This window comes from Peromyscus leucopus, chromosome 3 (assembly GCF_004664715.2).
Source record: "Peromyscus leucopus breed LL Stock chromosome 3, UCI_PerLeu_2.1, whole genome shotgun sequence".
Taxonomy (NCBI): domain Eukaryota; kingdom Metazoa; phylum Chordata; class Mammalia; order Rodentia; family Cricetidae; genus Peromyscus; species Peromyscus leucopus.
The window spans coordinates 99,277,680-99,296,302 of NC_051065.1; the positions used below are offsets into that span (position 1 = coordinate 99,277,680).

Below are 18,623 nucleotides of genomic sequence, written 5' to 3' on the forward strand. Positions count from 1 at the left end.
AGCCTGCCTGAATCTTTGTACACCTCTGCCATCAGCCTCCAGCGCTCCAGGCACAGCAGAGTCGGAGCCCTCCTCCATCCTTCACAGGCCACACATCCCAACTCTCAAGGCCTGTTCCTTCCCTTCCCAGTGGGTCTGCAAGAAGCCCATGAGTGACGGAGGCTAGACTCTGTCCTCAGGGACCTCCTCCCTTCCAGCTTTCTAACAGCATTCTGGTAAGAAAATGTTGCCTTGGGAGAGGTTTGCTGGATAGGGCTAGCTACAGGTTAAAGTGTACGACCTTGATTCTGGAAACTGAGTTGGCACCAGAGAGGCGCTGTACTTCTCCAGGGAGAGGGGCACTGTAGGTCCTGGGACCCAGGAAGCACTCCAGAAGGTATGTCTTCCTTGTTCTAGCGCCAGCTCTTTTCACCACCTCCCTGCATCCCCTCACCCCACTCCTCCCAGACCTCAAGCAAGAGCCTGCCACCGCTCTCTTCTAGAGTGCCAGAACCATTCCTGACATCTTTGGAGGGAACTGATTTACCTCTGTAAGGAGCAGATCAATAAAAGCATGAAGACAGGCAAGACCAGCCCAACTGTCTCCCTGACATAATCAGAAGTGGAGCTCTAGTCCAGTACCTGGCCACTTGTTTTGACCCAGCGTCTTCGTGCCCCCTCCTGGGACTTCCCCTGACAAGAGGAGCAGTGGGGTATAGACACCCACAGTCTCACCAATGCCTTTAAGATTGCCAGTGACATTCCCATCCTATTCTGAGACCCTGGAGCCGCTGTGCCAGCAGCAGTGGGAGGCATGTAACCTGTCCACTAACTCCCCGGGCATAGCAATGCTGGAACTCCAAGTCAGTTCAGCAGTTCAAACAGAACCATGTGAGAACCCGGCCCACCTCCTGCGTTACTTGAAGCAATCAAGCAGCTCCCCAGACCCGAGTTCACCTGGAAGGCAACTGATGATCCCACACGGAGCTGCTTTCCCAGCCACCCATGTCCCACCTCTGCCTCAGTCATCAGTAGAAACTCAGGCTGTCAGCTTCTTATGCAAGTAGACAAGGCCACCAAAGTGTACACAGTCCAGGAGTGACAGCAGGCTTCGCCCCACATAGATCACAAGGCAGAGGCCTGTAGCAATCCTAACACTTCCAGTACAGCCAGCTGGAACACGGGGGTCTCCTCCTCTCACATCCTCTCTTCCCGAGCACTCGTCTTTCTCCACGGGCAAAGAAGGGATGGAGTCTAGACACTTAGTCCCCCTGGAGTCAGCCCACCTGCCACCACACTGCCTTCTCCAGGAGACAGCCGAAGGCAGAGGCCTGACTCTGGGCCGGGCTTGTGAACAAGTACGTGCAGGACCAGAAGTTAACATGAACAAGGTTCACAGAGGCTTTGATCAGGACTGTGGGGGGGAGGGTTCCTGTGGGGAACCACACCTTACCCCCACTGCGTTCCAAAGAAATCCATGGCCATGCCTTTAAGAATGAGTTCTGTAGGAGGTTAGAATCCAGGAGAGCATTGTTCTCTTCCCAACCATGGCTATGAGCCATGACCCCCAACCTGAAAGAGGCTACGGTAAGGATGGATTGGGGACCACATAGGGACACCCTATGTCCAGCTCATAGCTCTGCCCAATAGATCTTCTATAGCACTAACTTTTAGAGCCAGGGTATTAGGACACAGCTAAGACTGGCCTGGAACTCATGACCTAAGAGGCTGGACTACATAAAGAGTCAAGCCAGACTCTAACTGAATGCTTTCTGCCTTTTTCTCCCAAGTGCTGGGATTCCAGGTATGAGCCCCCACTTCCAGCGAAGAGCATCCTTTATCTGCACCGCCCAAGAACCATTAGCCATGGGCAACTAATTAGAAGGTAGTTATTGCGCCCATTACTGTATTTAATTTTAATTTAAATAGCCGTCCATGGCTTATGGGTTTCACACTGGATGGCTCAGGTAAGTCGTGCTTTTAAAATCTAGGGTGGCCATGAACATTCTTGAGAATGTACTAAAAACCATATACCATCTCCCCAAAGATACCCTGTCACGCTTTCATGAGACATTCAGCTGAACCTTTCAGAAAGCTCACAAACCTGACCTCCACCCAGACCTGAGACTAACTCCAGTTACAGGATAAAGTCTAGGGGGGGTGGGGGTAGCTCGGTCATAAAGCACTTACTTGCTTAAAGTATTTGAGGTCTAATCCCCAGCATGACCAAAAAACAAAAAAAAAAAGGGCTGTGGAGAGGTTCCATTTAGTAAAGTGCCAGCCGCACAAACGTAAGGACCTGAGTTGTGATCCCAGCACCCACGGAAAAGCCCGGCACAGTGTGTGCTGTGATTCCAGCACCCGAGAGGTGGAGACAGAAGGATCCCTGAGGCTGAATCTGCAGACTCAGTGTAAGACTGTCTCAAAAAAAAAAACAAGGTTTAGGCTGGAAAGATGGCTCAGTGGTTAAGAGCACTGGCTGTCCTTGCAAAAGACACAGGTTCAATTCCTAGCACTCACATGGTGGCTAACAACTATCTATAACTCTAGTTCCAGGGGACCTGACTGCCTCTTATGGACTCTCCACATGATGCACATGAATATATGCAAGCAAAATGCCCATATACATCAAGATCTGTGTGTGTGTGTGTGTGTGTGTGTGTGTGTGCGCGCGCGCGCGCGCGCGCATGAGCACGCGCGCACATATTTTTTTTTTTTAAAAAACAAGATGGACAGGTCATGGTGGCAAGAGACAAAAGGGTCTCTGCATTCAAGGCCAACCTGGTCTACATAATGAATTCCAGGCCAACCAGGACTATACACAGTGAGTGACTATCTCTAAAATAGAAGGTAGACAGCAATTGAGGAAGACACTCAATATTGATCACTGGTCTCCACACACGTGCATGCACACACACAGACACACAAAGATGTACGTACACACAAATTAAGTATAAAATGCGACCAAAAATGTTATGGCCCAGGTTAGATATTTCTTCTGCAATAAAGCTGTCTAAGGAATATGAAGCTACACCTTCTGTTACACTTCCCACAGACCAGAGGGATCTCTCACTCCAAAGGATGCCTTCATAACGTATCATCAGTCTGCAGGGCCCAGCCTCTATCCAGAACCATCCAGGCACAGGAAACAGGGCACCCCTCAGGCTAGTTCACCAGTTAGGGGAAACTGTAAACACATTTTTTCTAACACTGCTTCAGTCCAGCCTGCTTAGAACCTACTAACAGAAGGTCTGCAGCCTCCTCCACAGGAAGGAATTGACTCCTCTTCCACACTCATTTGTAAACTGACTGGCCCTGTTTCCTCTGATTGTCCTATACGTAATCACCCTGACATATCTCAAGATAGGCTGACAAAATCCTCTACCGAGTTTCAGGTCTCTCTATCTGATCAGGAAATCAAGGTTCCTCACATGTGCAGCTCTTTTTAAGAGAAGTCCCAGGAGGACCAGAGAAATGGCCCATGGTTAGCATTTGTTCTTGCAGAGGATCCAGGTTCAATTCCTGGTGCTCATGTGGTTTTAAAACCATCCATGACTCCAGTTCTACAGGGATCCAACACCTTCTTCTAACTCTTAAGGACACCAGGCACACACACATGATGCACAAACAGAGCACTCATACCCATAAAATAAACCTAAAAAAAAAAAAAGTCAAACAAATCTAGACTTTTCTCCTTTTCTCTAGTCCTGCTGAATTTGGCAGAGACTTGCCGCTCGGGCTGTTCCACTCTCCTCAGCCCCCTTCACACCATCTTTCAACATAGTCACTTCCTCACTTCCAATTCCCAGTCACCATCCGCTGCTCAACCGCAGAGCCTGCCACCAGACCCAAGACTCCACAGATGTATCCCTCCCTCGGCTAGCCACCACTTGTGACCTGTGGGCCTACAGCCTCCCACATCAGGCTTCCCAGCAGCAAACATCGCCTGAGCGCTCTCCTGGCTGTCTTCAGATCACATCCAAGTCCTTAGACAGTGCTACTCAAAACTCACCAGCCTGAGGGACTCCAGAGGAATGAACTCGGAGTCAGGCCTGGGTTGGGCTCTCCTTTCCCACTTGACAACCAGAATTCTGGGCCTGGTTATGAGGTATTCTGACCCCCTTCCCACTGCCCCACCCCTTCTCCTGGTCACACAAGCATGGAGATTCACTCTTCAAATTCTAATGGTTAAAAAAAAAAATATATCTAATGGTTATCTAAACCACCGGGGTATCTAGCTGAACTACAGATTTGTGTTCAAAAGGTCTGGGAAAAGGCCAGAGATTCTGCACTCCTGACAGGACACTGAGGGTCCACGGCATAGCAAGACGGAAGTGAGACTAAACTACTTCATGACCTACAACTCAGGTGGGAGGCGCGCCTCTCTGGTCTGCAGCAGAGGGTCTCTACCTCGACATCAGATTCCCCTCAAGAGCCTCAGTCAAGTCTCTTCTAGGCCAATTGAGTCAAGGTTTCTGGCTGGCAGTACCCATGCACTAGGAGTTTTACGTTTTCCCCAAGTGATCCCAGCGCAGTACCCCTGGTCTACAGTGTTTGACGGGCAGGGCAGTGAAGCTCGGATCTGTCCACGAGACTTCTGGAGCGTCTGCCACCTCGCTGAAATCCAGATCCGAGTGTAAGGACAGTCCACTGCTAGTCTTTCTATGTCTCATCAGCCTTTCAACAAGCTGTTCTAGATCAAAAATTAACAACTAATGTGTATGATTTCCAGTATCTCAAAAGCCGGACCTCTTGCCAGCCCTAACCTACTGTACTTCGCTTATCACCATAATTCTGTAAAGAGTGCTTCCTTGGAGCCTTCGGGAAGATACTCAGTTGGGCGTAAGTGCCGGGTGGTGTCTGGCTCTCCTGTCCCCAGTGGCTTGTTTTCCTGTCCGCAGTCATGCTCCCTAAGTTGAAGGCCTACTTCACTTCCTTCTCCTTGCTGGAGCACACAGAGAATCTGCTGTCACGAGCGGTTCCCAGGCATAGTATCTTCTGGCCCCTGGGCCTCCTGATGTGCCTGGGAGGGCTCAGACCACTCCCAACCCGTCCATGTCACAAGCCCCAGCGGGCACCACCTTGACCATCTCTGTACACTTGACGGTGGTGTGGACCTCACAGATGGCTCCTGTCAGGCTTGGACCCCTTCACTATCCTTGTCATAGTTCCTTTAAAACAAAAAAACAAAACAAAAAATCTCTTCCCTCCAGCTGACTGTCCTTATGGAGTCTGTGGCTATGGGGTTTAAAAAGAGCGTCTCAGAGACGGTTATCCAGTCATCTCGCCCAGCCTCTTCTCGGGCCTCACACAACCAGGTGGGCTTCTTTTTAAAGAAATCTCGTCCCCTCTACTTTCCCCTGCCTTTCCCTTTGCTGAACACCCTCCTGAGGAGCTGAACTACCAGCTAGCTCAGGAAGAACCCACCAGGTTTCTGACATTGTTCAGAGAGCTCCTGGCCCCCAAGAGCTGCAAGGCATCTTGTCAGAAAGCTGAAGAGGGTGCACTTGGCTGGTGGCTAGCAAGCACTCTCTAACCACACACCATTTCTCCGCTGCTCGTCCACACTCTTCTGCTTCCAACCTGACGCATCGGTTTCTCTGTACAGATTTGCTTCCTCTACGTACTCTGGTCATTACTTCCCTTGCCCATGCCCAGGACCACAGTGCCGCCTTGTTCCTGGTGCGCAGACACTCCCCTTCCCACACCTGGCTCCAGAGTCCAGGGGATGTCTCAAGATAAACATTTAATCTGCATTTACAGTCTTACAACTCAGACCAATGCACAGTTGTTTATATGTGGAGTTTAATTCTGTCACTGTGTGCTGGCTACCTACTGTGTGCCAGACACATGCGTATTTTATCTTACATTTCATCCTTGTAACAGCCTGAGAAGGATTACCCTTATCTCACAACTGAGAAAACCCACACCAGAGGGACTTCCTATGGGGCCCTAGAATGCTTCACCCTCAAACTCTACTTGAGAAGCCTTCTTTTATTCAAGAGAAAAGAACGCAAATCAAACTGACACCAGCCTAAGCTCCGAATCTTTCTGAATGAAGACCCCAGGAGAGGTACAAACTCCTTCAGATGTGTTATACCTATTGCCAGCCCAGGAGCAACCCCCTGCTCCTGGGAAGCCATCTTTATTTAATCCTCAGATTTGAACTACTGAGTCCAGGGACCTTTCCCAAAGCCCTCTGGGAAAAAGGAAGCCAAACAGAGGAGCAAAAGGAAAAACACGAGATAAGTGTTGCCCATCCTGTAACAGGATGGTGCCAAGCAGCGGTCAGCGGACAGTGTGAAAGAAACTCCAAAGGCAGCTGGGAGAGTGGAGTCAGGATGGAGTTAAGGAAGGATGCCGAGAGGTCTAAAAACTCAGAGGCAGAGATGAAAGCAGATGGTAAGACTTCTGAGGCTCCAGGGATGGAGTAGCCCACCACACCTCAAGAGTCGGGCAAAAAACAAACAAACAAACAAACAAAAGAACCTCCCCAGTCCTGGGACACTCTCCTTTAGAGCACTAAGAAGATCTAATGATTAAGGTCACTTCAGTCCCCTGGGGCTGTTAAACACTTTGCTCAAGCAGAGTCTCTCAGGCGCATCTCAGCCTGTGAACATGCCAGAGACAAGTCCATTAGATGGGGTGTTGTCTAGATAGCAGTTCCCGGGTTTTCAAGCCTTTCTGAGCAGGTCGTTTTTGTTTTCGTAAAGGAGAGCCACCAGTTACCAAGACAAAAATAACAACAACAAACCTCTTTCTTCAATGTTTAAATAACAAAGAGAAGGGACCCACCTTTGGAGCACTGCTCTTAAAAAAAAAAGTTAGGATCATCAAGCTGGTGGGTAAAGCTGTCAGCTGCAGGGCACGAGGACCTGACTTTGTGTTTCGGGACCCACACAGAAGAAAACTGACTCCCAGGTTGTCCTGGCCTCCTCATATGCACCACGGTGCATAAATGCATGCAAACAAACAACGAAATAGCTAGCCTTAAAGAAAAAAAAACTGTCCCCACATTACACTATTTCTCTAGACACTGGAGCCAACCCTGGTCTACAGACCCACATGTAGACCCTCTGTCCTCGGGTATCACAATGTCCAGCTACATTTTTACCTGACCCTAGGGGCCTAGGGTAGCCGCCAACCATGGCAAGGTCTGTCGGGTGCACAGACTTCTCAGGGCTGTCTCTAAGCCTCTGCCACCCCAGGTCCACGGGATCTTTACCATGACCACCCGGCAGCCTGGCCAGCAGCTTACAGAAGAAGATGACAGGCCCTGGCCTCATTCCCGGCTCCTTTCATTCAGGTTATGTCCCCCTGTTGCCAAAACTGGCACTTAACGCCACCCACAAGGGCCACCAAGAATATCTAGCCCACAGGGCTCAGCATCTTTACCCTGGAGTCTATCAGAGGGGTGGAGAGAGAGAGACTGGGATAGAAAGAGGAAGTGCCCCGTTAGGAAGAAGGGAAGACGGGATCTGGCCATGCAACATAGTTCTCACAACCTAACACCAGGTTACACCTATCTCAGCCTCTAAGAAATGACCTGGCGGGCACAGGGTGAGCAGCATGGTAGATGGACTGGGCACCATTGCCCCAAGGCTGGGGTGGGGGAGAGCTGCAGACCTGACCCAGACGTCTGCTTTAACTGGTCAAGGTAAACAGGGAACAGACTGTCGTCCCCGAGTCATGACTTATGGTGTGCAGCAAGTGGACAGAGGGAGTTAAGGGACAGAAGCACCCTCGCAGAACCCACTTCCTGCCCCTAGCACTGAGATCTGTCTTCCCAGCCAAAGCCCCACCGGCTTGAGGCCCAGCTCTCATTCAGCAGTCAGGGAAATCCCGAGTGCGGGCGGGCGGGCGGCATACCCAGAGCAGCCACAGGTGACCTTATGCTCAGAGCACAGCAGCTTCTGGCCGAGCTGAGGGGGCTTTGAAGACCATCAAGGAGAACTCCATTTCCCCCACAAGAAGAGAGGCCCAGAGGGGTAGAATAGTCTGGGCTCTTGGACAAGTTAGGGGCAGGGCCAGGAGCCCTACAGACTGCATAGGCCTCTGTCTCTGTCCAGCGCCAGCTCCGCTGCCTGGAGCGGCTGCAGCCGCTCCACGCTCCGCCTAAAATCTGTTCTACTGGCTGGTCCCTGCTTTCGCCAGCTCTCTCCTGTCACAGCGGCCACCAACCTCGTGTGCGGTGTCCATCACCAGGGTAGAAAGGAAAGAAGCCCGACCCAGGGTCACTGCCTCTCCACCTCTCCCCCGACACCCACTCTGGCTACGCTCACCCCGAGTCTTCCTCCGTCTTCTACCCAGAACACAGGGAGCCCTTGACAGTATCTCAAAAGCTCGCCATTCATTCATACGTTGGTATCCAGTGCCTACGACCCACCAAAATACTACTAAGCCAAAAAACCGTTCCGCCCCGGAAAGTATCCCATGCCATGGAGAACCCCAGTCATGGGTCTCTCACTAAATTCCCTGTTTGAGGAAAAACAAGAACCCAACCAAGGAAAGGTTTAAGGGGAGAAATACCCCGCCCCATCAGGACAGCGCAAACACACCAACCTGTCACCCGGAGCTTCCCTCTAACCTCACCCGCCTCCACTGTCCCACTGTCCCCGCGGCTGCCCACATCACCCACGCACACATACATACGGTCACCTTAAAATCCACCCGGAGGCTTCCAGCAGGAAGAGAAACTTCTAAAGCTCAAGCCAGACATCTCCGTCCTGCATCAGTTATAACCGCTCTGCAAGGGACGGAGTTATGCTCATACAAACCATCAGCCGGGAAAAGGAGCCCACGGGGCTTCCAACAGCAGCAGGCTGTGCCCAGAGGAGACCAGAAACAGAAGGGCAGGTGTAACCGGATGGGTCTCTTTAACCAGACCCTCGTGATGACCACGCCCTCGCATAAGGGACGGGGAGCCTAGCAGAGGCCCGCTTACCTCCTTAAGCAGCCCCACTTTTTTCTTCAGCACCTCACACTTGCGAAGTTTGCAGATCTGGTGCGTGCGACGATTAGTGCAGCTGGTACAAGACCCACAGTTCTCCAGCCGCCGGCAGGGCTCACAGGTCCCACACCTTTTCCTTTTCTTTCGCCCATCTCCACCCCCTCGCAGGTGGCTCTCACTCCCAGCCATAGGAAGCCCGGGCCCCTGGAAGCCCCCTACCATCACCTGGCCCTGCGGGAAATCGTAAAGGCCTGGCAGGTCCGGCTGGACCGCCAAGGGCACCTGAAACTGGCTCATGATGCTGCCGTTGCCAGGGAAGGGCAGCCTAGGAGCCGGGTTCAACTACTGTCCACCAACAGGTCCTCCTCTCCTAAACGCGTCTACACGGGCGAAGGCAATCAGTTTCCGCCTCTGGGATGGGTGCCTCTTCTTAAACCCTCTTCACCTCCTCTGCAGCCGGCTGCCAGGGCTCCTTCCAGGACCAGTCTCCCACCTGCAGGGCCCCAGGACCAGGGGCAAGACAGTAGCGGCGGCAGCCCCCAGGACAGGTTTCATCTTGGCTGGGTGGGTTCTTCACCCTCACCCACCCGGGGCTCAGGCATGAGGTGAGCCAGTGGGTGTGTGGTGGGGCAGATTAGGGTGAGGAGTTTCCTCCTGACACTTCTCCCTCCCTGGGTCAGGATGATGGAGAAGGCTACGCTGCCTGGGGGTGGAAAAGACACAGAAAGGGGAAGCGCATCACTCGGGGCTCGGGGACAACTTTCACGTGTTAGCTCTTCCTGCTTCAGGGAAGAGAGAAAATGGGGGAAGCCAGGGTCTGAATCAAACGAAGTCATTAGAGCCTCAGATGGAGGTAACCGAGGACTCGTGGGGGGCCGGGAGGGGGGGAGTTGGAGGGAGGAGACATTCAAGTGGATGAGGGGTGCTCAAGGTGGGGTTTCTGAGAAAGTTGCTCTGTGCACCCTGCACTCACACCTTCCACTGGCTTATTAGTTTCATTAAAATCCAAGCGAAGCTCCTCACCGGGGGGCCACAGGACTGTCCCCGGGGTTAACAGAGCTTGCAAAATAAAGTTTGCGGAGGCTCGCTCATTGGTGTGGATGGCACCCCAAGCACTGAGGCGGCCGGGAGGTGGGGGGGGAGGGAGCGCCCGTGGGGAGTCCCGAGTCATCCACCTCGCTGCGCCCCAGGAGCCGGAGCCCGGAGGGCCACAGAGGAGAGTGACCCGCGCCACCGAGGGGCGCGGGGAGGGGGCGCGCTGGGGCGCAGGCCAGGCTGCGCGCGCCGCCGCCGCCGCCACCGCCCGCTCCGGCTCCTTTGTTCTGGGGCCTCGGCCGCTCCACTCCCGCTGCACCGCAGCCCCCGCCCCGCCACCCCCACCCGGCAGCGCCGCACGGCCACCCGGAGCTCCCTGCCGGGTCCCTGGCTACCCCCGCTGCGCCCACCCCGGCCTCGCCACGGTCCCCCGCGCCGCCCCTCCCCCACGCGCTGCCCCTCCCCCCACCGCGGAGCCGGAAAGCCACCGGCTGCACCGACCTGCCCGCCGCCTCCGGGGCGGAGCGCACAAAGGGGCAAAGTTTCCCAGCCTGCCGCTGCCACCGCCGCCACCGCCACGGCCCAAGGTGTGCGCCTCCGGGAACGGAGCGCCTGGCCCGGCCAAGCACGCTGCGCGCACGGAGTCCCCCCCTCCGCCCCAGCCCTGGCCGAGCAGGGGACGGCTCAGGAGGAAGGAAGAGGCAGCGGCAGCGGCCGCGGCGGCGGCGGCAGCAGCAGCAGCAGCAGCAGCAATGAAGGCGGCCGCGGGACTCCCCGCCCCCCGCGCGCCGCGGCACGTGCTCGCCCGGGGACTCCCCCGCCCGGGAGGGCGCGCACGTGCGGTCCCGCCGAGGCTGGCCGCTAGGCCCGGGACCGCGCAAGAGCGGAGTTCCCGGGTAGGGAGCGATGCGCGCGCGGGCCGGCCGGGCCGGCCGGGCTTTGCACCTGCAGCGCCTCCTTGGACCTCGCGGAGGGGCCCCTCCGGAGACGCGGCTGTCCCCCGCGGGCTGGCCCGTCCCTGCCCTCCGGCGGGCCCGAAGACCGAGCTGTCGAGGCGGGGCGGGGCAGGGCAGGGCGCGGACCTCCCCAGCTAGGCCCTTGGCCCAGCTGCCTGGGTGTCCCCACTTCCTGCCACTCCCTGCGTGCTCGGGACAGCCCCACGCTCTCGCTGGCAGCCCCGAGCCCGACCGACCCCCTTTCTCCTCCTCGGCTGCTGCTCAGTCAAGCCGAGGCAGGACAATAGGGGACATCGCGCGTTTGTGTACCGAGTCAGCCTGGCCGACAAGAAGGGGGTGCCCGGGGGCAGAGACCGAGTGCCCGCTGCATGGCATCCCCGTGAGGTTCACAACCGAGCGCCCTACCCTGAACGACCCCAGGGCCCTGCCGTCAGCAGCCTCCCTGGCGCGGCGCTCAGGCTCTTTAGCATCTAAAACAAAGACTAATTGGAGACCCCCAGCCTGCCCTGCTTCCCAGAGTAGAGGGAAGAGAGGGACCCCAGACTCCGGATGGGCCCAAGTCGCTACTGAGGCCTAAAGCTCGCAGGCACTTTGAAAAAGTCACCCAGGGCTGTCTTCCAGGCAGGGGGTAAGGGACAAGACACAAGAGTATTTCCAACTTGCCAAACTGTCCATTTCTCGTGCTGTTTCCCTGCTCCCCCTCACCTGTTGTTACTGGCCAAGTTGAAATTCCAGGTTAGATTAATTCAGCTCCACCCATCTGGTCTGAGTGCCAGGCTAGAGTGCTCACAGTTGCCTTCCACCTACCGGGGTTGCTGTGGAGAAGATCTGTGCCCTCCCTACGCACGGGCAAGTCCTGGCAGAAACAGCCATGGAGTGGACTAGCCTGACCAGTTTGGGCGGTGCTCACCCAGCCAGGTACCTGGCAGGCGTCCTCATCGGCGGCGGCGGGGAAGCTAACAACTCAGTCAGAACTGGAGAAAAGAGCATTCGGCCGACTGTGTGTGTGTGTGTGTGTGTGTGTGTGTGTGTGTGTGTGTGTGTGTGTGTTGGGGGTGGGGGTGGTAACTGATCTCAAACAGCGCCCGCTGTCCAGAAAGCCCTAGGCAGTTAGTTGGGACTTCCCTCTGGCACGCCGGATATTTGACAACTTGTTCCACAGGCCAGCTTGTCAGCTGGGTGGGTGGTGAGCATGGCTGCAACACCTACTTCCTACTGTGGCCTTTGGAAGGACCCAAGAGTTTCTGCTCAGGGAAGTTAAGAGTAGAAACAAGATGGAGAAGTTGTGGACTTGGCAGATACGCACATACATACGCGAGCGCGCGCACATACTTACAGGCATGCACACAAACAAAAAATAGGTGACTGTTTAAAAAAACCTTTAATGTCTCTTAAGTTACACTCACGCCGATTATGCGATTTGCCATCCTCCTTTCACCTGTCTGTTTGATAGATGGGCTGGGTGTGAGGTGAAGAAAATAGCTTAGGATCTGGGAATTGTGGCTTCCAGATCTGACTCCACCATCGGCCAGTGATGCAACCTTGCACCGGGTACATACCATCCTCAAGAGAATCCAAATAAAGTACTTATTATCGGGTTTACAGAGTGACAAATGCTTTCGGTTTTTTTTTTCTTTGTTTTCAAGACAGGGTTTCTCTGTGTAACAGCCCTGGCTGTCCTGGAACTCACTTTGTAAACCAGGCTGTAAACCTCAAACTCAGAGATCCGCCTGCCTCTGCCTCCCGAGTGCTGGGGTTAAAGGTGTGCGTGACCACACCTGGCTCCACAAATGGTTCTGATGGTTAACAACAGAGCAACCTTGTGAGTTAAGCACTGCCATCCAGCTCCTACAGTGGGTGTGGATTCTAAAGCAGAGCCCAGCAACCTCTGACTTGCCTTGGTAATTGGTGGCAGCAATTAGCCAATTTATTCTGCGCCTTTCATCTACCGCTTCGGCTTAGATAACCTGGTGGAAAGCTGGTGTGTGTTCACCAGGATAGAATACGGGAGTGCCTGTGGCCAAGTGTGTGGAGTGAGCAGATGAGGCCTGGCTGTCCAGTTCAGAAGCAGACCTCAGGTGTGGAGGCGCTCAGGGGTAGGGACGTGGAGAGTGAGAAGAGAGATGTCAAAAGGAGCCTTGGGGCACTTCAGCTCAAGAGCAGACTGAGCCACCCGAAAGGAAGGACCGAGGTCTGGCAGGACAGCTACCTGGCAACCCTTCCCAATCGCTCCTCTTCCTGGAACTTTAAATCTCAGTTCTGTGGCTTCACCCCTGCTACCCTGTGTCGAGAATTTCTTCCCTGGAGAGAAATAGAAGTTTACCCTTTCCTCCTAAGGTTCCAACAACAAACCAAAATACAGTTACAGCAAGGTTCCCACTGGGAACCCACGGGTGTGTTGGACTTACAGAACGTGGTTGAGGGGTTCCTAGTCGGAACATGAGTGACGCTAAAGCAGCAGGTACACTTCGATCAACAGGAATGACTTCCGAAACAGTTGAACAAACAGAGACCCTCGCTTCCCCTCACCGGTTTATATCCTCTAACACCTCCCACTTGCAATTAGGGCAGAATTGAGTCCGGCTGGCCGGAAGGAGGAGCTTGAAGCTCAGGTGAGGGGCCAATAACCCCCAGCCCCAACTTCTCTGAGGAAGTGTTGACAGTCACTAAGCTGGATCTTGATGGGCTCTTGCAAACAGGCACAGCTCATCTGATGGACTGAATTCAACAACATACCTCCTCCACCTTCTAGATTCTTGAAAACCCTTCAGGTCTGGGCATAAACGCCAGTTCTTCCAAGAAGGTTCCAGTAACTCAGATGCCAGGGTTCCTCCCACTCTTCACCCACAGTCCCTCCAGAGAACAGTTATCAGTGTTCTAACTGTTTGCATATTTCCTTTCCCGCTCTCAAGGGCCAGGTCCACACTGTTCTTTCTCCTTGTCCCCTCAGACCGAGCACCAGATCAGCAAGAAATGGGTGAATTGTGCCAACCAACGAAGTATCCCCAAACCACTAGCCTTCCAAGAGTCTTCCCTGACTAGTGTCCAGCCTGCCCAAATTCTTCAGGGGTGCCTCAAATGAAGTCCAAAATGCTTAGGTCTCCCTCCGCCTTGAGGTTTCCAGTCTTCTGGGCTGTGGCTTTATTCTCATGCTGCTCCGGCCAGAAGAGCAGCTGAGGATGGGTGAGCAGGAACCCAGGCTCTGTGCAGAGCTTCTTGATCATTACAGTCCGGCGGCTGCAGCATCGCTATCTCCTGGGAACTTGGAGAAGTCATCCTCCAGTTTACCTACTCCATCAGAAACGCTTCCGGCCTGGCCCAGCCGTCTTTTAAAAAACCTTCACTTGTCAATTTTTTTTTAATATGTATTTCCTTATTGTGTGTGTTATATATGTGGGCACACACATGCCACAAATGTGGGTGTGGAGGTCAGAGGATAATGTGTGAGAGTCCGTTCTCTGCTTCTACCTTGTAAGCCCTGGGCATTGAGCTCAGGTCATCCGGCTTGGTGGCAAGGACCTTCACCTGCTGAGCCATATTGCTAGCCTCACTGATGACAAGTTTAAGAAGCCCTGGACTAGAGGAAGCAGCTGGGAAAGCAAGTTCAGCACCTGGCAGAGGTCAGGGACTGGCCCCGAGGTGCTTAGGAGAGTGTATGAGGTCTGCCCCTTGTGAGCCGGCCTGGCTGGCCCACACCTCAACTGAGGTCGGAGTCTCCTGTAAGAATGTGTGCTCAGGAGAAGAGAGGTCAGAGCCCTGCTGCAGCTGCCACGCAGGCTGGACCTGGACAGGGACGCCCTTGCCAGACAAAGAAGCTTTAAGGACTGTGAGGACGATAGGGCGGTTTCTGGGTTTGGGCTGAACAGGAAGTGGAGCTTCGGCTCCACTGATGAAGTTGATTCAGGGCTGCAGCAGAAGGGACAGGCACCGTAACTGGAGGTGTGCGCCTGCTTCATCAAGAAGGGGGTGGGGTGGCCCACAGCTCAACGGGAAGAGGCACCACTTGATGTCCAAGTTTAATCCCCAGAACTGCCATGAGGGGAGAGGAAGGAACTGACTCCACAGAGTAGACCTCTGACTTCCACGTGTGCACCATGGCGTGGGCCTCAATAAAAAACTGTCAAAACTAAAAGGAAATGACCGGGAGCTGATCAGCGAACCAGTACTGCTGGGATTGCTCAGCCTGCAAATACGTACTGTGACTAGCCGTGGAAAAGACTCCCATACCGTGGCTTCAGCTAAGTTATGTGTCTGATTGGTGAATCGGGCCCTGGGCTTGCTCCGTTTCACCTTCTACTTTTTTTTTCTTCCTAACGTCAATTTTGAGAATTGAACTCAGGACCCCAGGCTTGCGTATCAAATACCTTTACCCACTGTGGCATCTCATAGGCCCAGCTTGTGTGGTTTTCAAGCCTGAAGATGTTGGGAAATGTACTGCATTTTGAATGTTACTTCTTTAGTCATATATTTGGTTGCGGGGAGGCATGGGGTTTTTTTTTGTTTGAAATATTTGTTTATTGTTATGAGTATTTTGCCAGCATGTAAATATGTGCACGGTGTGTGTGCCTGGTGCTCAAGGAGATTGGAAAGGAGCATCAGATCCCCTGGAGCTGGGTTATAGACCATTGTGAACCACCATGTGGGTGCTGGCAATCAAATCCTGGTCCTCTGCAAGAGCAGCCAGTGTCTTAACTGCTGAGCTGTCTTCCCAACCCCTAGTCATGTATTTGTTAAGCAAACAAACAAACCCAAACTATGATCAGTTGGCGTTTACATGGAGCTTTCCCATTTCAAGTCATTTCTGAAGACATTGTTCTCTGGGTAGAGTGGTTCAGACAGAAATTACGAAATTGTTACTTGCCTTTTCGTATGGCATTGCACTTTTTATTGTTTTAGAGATAAAGTTTCTGGGGTTTAAAGGAGTAATAGGTCCAAAGTCATTTGATTACTGAGTAACAGGAACTACTCTACAATTCAACTCCCACTAATTGCACTAGGGCTGACATGGCCCCAAGAATGGCTAGTGAAGAAAGGTGAATTCACTGGTGGGTTTTATGGGTCATGGAGTGTGTGTGAGACTTACTGGTGGGTTCTCTGGGATTATGGGATGTGTGTGAGATTCACTGGTGGGTTTTATGGGATCAGGGGGTATGTGTGAGATTCACTGGTGGATTCTATAGGATCATGGAATGTGTGTGAGATTCACTGGTGGGTTCTCTGGGATCAGGGGCTATGTGTGAAGTTCTAGAATATGCTTTTGCTTTGTGAATTTACTTTTCAAAAATCATTTTAGAAGATTTACTTATTTTTATTTTATGTGTATGCATGAATGTCTCCATACATATGTGTGTCTGGTGCTTGAGAAGGTTCGAGGAAGGCACCAGATGCCCCAGACCTGGAGTTACAGGCAGTTGTGGGCCACACTGTGGGTACTGGGAACCAGACCCAGGTTCTGTGGAAGAGCAGCCAGTGCTCTTAATCACTGAGCCATCTCCCAGCCCTGGCCTTTGTGTTTTATAACAAGTTTCGTGGCTTCGTTCTGAATTTGAGTTGACTGGAATAGGCTGTGTTCATTGCAAGGATAATGCATGAGTAAGGGCAAAGATGTGAAGCCACCCGGAAACCTTCAGTCTGAGGGGTCTGGCAGGGTCGGGGCTGTGCTCGACTCAGAGGCCCAGGTTGACAAATGTTCAGCATGGATAAAGGCTTGGGTGCCTCCAAGTTTGGTTGACACAACCAGTTATGTTGCTAGTGGGAATCAGTTACATGATACTGGGTGGCAAACAGTCCCTGGATTTCAGTGATGTCACATGACAAAATACGTCACTTGGGGGAAAAGATGGCTCTGTAAGTACAGTGCTTGCTGCTAGCCTGGGACCTGACTTTGGATCCCCAGTACTCATGCAAAAATCCTGAGTACCCTAACACTGGGGACAGCAGAGACAAGGAGATCCCCGGGGTTTCGTGGCCAACAAGTCCAGCCAAACAGTGAACTTCAGACTCAGTGAGTGGTAACCGATGCACAGGGAAGGTGTGTGTGGTGGATGTGTGTGGAATTCCTTAGTGCAATTCATCTTGCCCCTTTCCAGGACACTGCTCCCTCCTGGGGATGCATAACTGAGATTCCCATTCTGATGGGCTGTCGTTCCTTACACTAGAACAGGCCCAGAGATTTGGACTTCTGGGAAAGAAATCTGGGTCAAGGGAAGCAGGGTGGAAGAGGTGAGTGGCCTGCAGGGTAAGCTCAGTACAAACTGACTTGTGGACAGAGAACCCAGCAAAGAAGGGCTCGGGGTATACGAGACACCAGGGCCTTCCCTGCTCAAACCTCTAAAACAATGTGGCATTGACAGAGGCGTTTTCTGCCTCTGCCTTTACCTCCCACTCCTCCTTTCTGGCTAAGCTCTGGTGACATGTCAGGAAGCCTTTGACAAGTCCCGAGACCAGGCCTAAGCACACCAGTCACACCATCCCAGAAGTGCCTGCCCCTGTCTTAACCCACCGGGCTGTGGACAGGACCACACCAGAGCCAGTTGCCGGCAACTGGATGGGGGCTGCCTTAGGGTGTGGGATGTCAGGGTGGAAGTAGAGTGACCGGCTCAAAGGCTGGAGCAGACATCTAGGTGAGAAAAAAAAATGGGGTTGTGGAGGAGAGGGTAGAAAGAAATATGGAGAAAGGTTTAGAGAATGGAGAAAATCCATAGCAGAGAGGATGTCTGTCAGGGGGCAAACAAGGGTCCAGAGGAGGAGAACGGTGGTGAGCGAGGCTGGGTCAGAATGTCTGATTTGAGGCACCTGGGGGACATGCCCACAGACAGACCCAGGAAGTAACATGTACAGGGAGCTCACACCTATGCAGGGAGAGCAGACTGCCTGGGTCAGGTGCTGCTTCCGGGTAAACGTCAGCGTTGAACCCTCTAACAAGGTCTGAATTTTTCTGTTTGGTTTGTTGTTGTTGTTTTTGTTTGTTTGTTTTTTGTTTTGTTTTTGATACAGGGTGGCTTGTTCCTCAAGCTGACCTTGAACTTACTGTGTAACTGAGGATGACTTAGAACTTTTGATCCACCTACCTCTGCCTCCTGCATTTTGAAAGAAACTTATAAAAAGAAGTGTGTGTGTGTGTGTGTGTGTGTGTGTGTGTGTGTGTGTGAGTGAAAGAGAGAGGGGAAGGGGGGAATGGCACAGAAAATATGTATCACATTAAAATCGTGAAATTCCTAACTACAGATCCTAGAGTTCATTGGGTACAGTGAAAAGTATTTTAATTTTTAGTGTAGTATGTGTGTGTGTGTGTGTGTGTGTGTCTGTCTGTCTGTCTGTAAATACAGGCACATGTGTGCCATGGTACATGAGTAGAGGTCAGAGAATGAATTCTGGGAGTCAAGTCTTTTCTTCCACTGTGGGTTCTGGGACTCGGCTCAAATCATCAGGCGAGCACTCTAACCTGCCTGCGTGTGAAAGGTCTTTACAGAGAACTCTTTGTCCCCGTGATCTGGTTTCCATGTTGTTCCCGGCCCATCTTCTGTAAGCAGGAGACTGTCTTGAGACTTGAACATCACCTATCAATCAGTCTTCTTATATTTGATATTCCCTTGAGCCACATTTGCAGGGGCTTCACAGTGCAGGAACACCAGTCCTCAGAGCCTCTAGAGGACCCCATGTTTCCCATTCAGTTGTCATGCCTGTCTATGACATCACCCCTT

General features: G+C 52.9%; 1 protein-coding gene across 2 annotated transcripts in view; it reads right to left on the reverse strand.

Moving 5' to 3' along the window:
• Positions 1 to 10,637, reverse strand: part of Tet3 (tet methylcytosine dioxygenase 3) — a 98,448-nt gene extending 87,811 nt beyond the window's left edge. For both annotated transcript variants that reach the window (XM_028871317.2, XM_028871316.2), the window contains exons 1-2: positions 10,466 to 10,637; positions 8,924 to 9,632 (exon numbers count right to left, since the gene is read on the reverse strand). In XM_028871317.2, coding sequence (XP_028727150.1) covers positions 8,924 to 9,226 — 303 coding nt within the window. In that variant the 5' untranslated portion in view covers positions 9,227 to 9,632; positions 10,466 to 10,637. The remainder of the gene's footprint in view (positions 1 to 8,923; positions 9,633 to 10,465) is intronic.
• Positions 10,638 to 18,623: the final 7,986 nt, after the last annotated feature.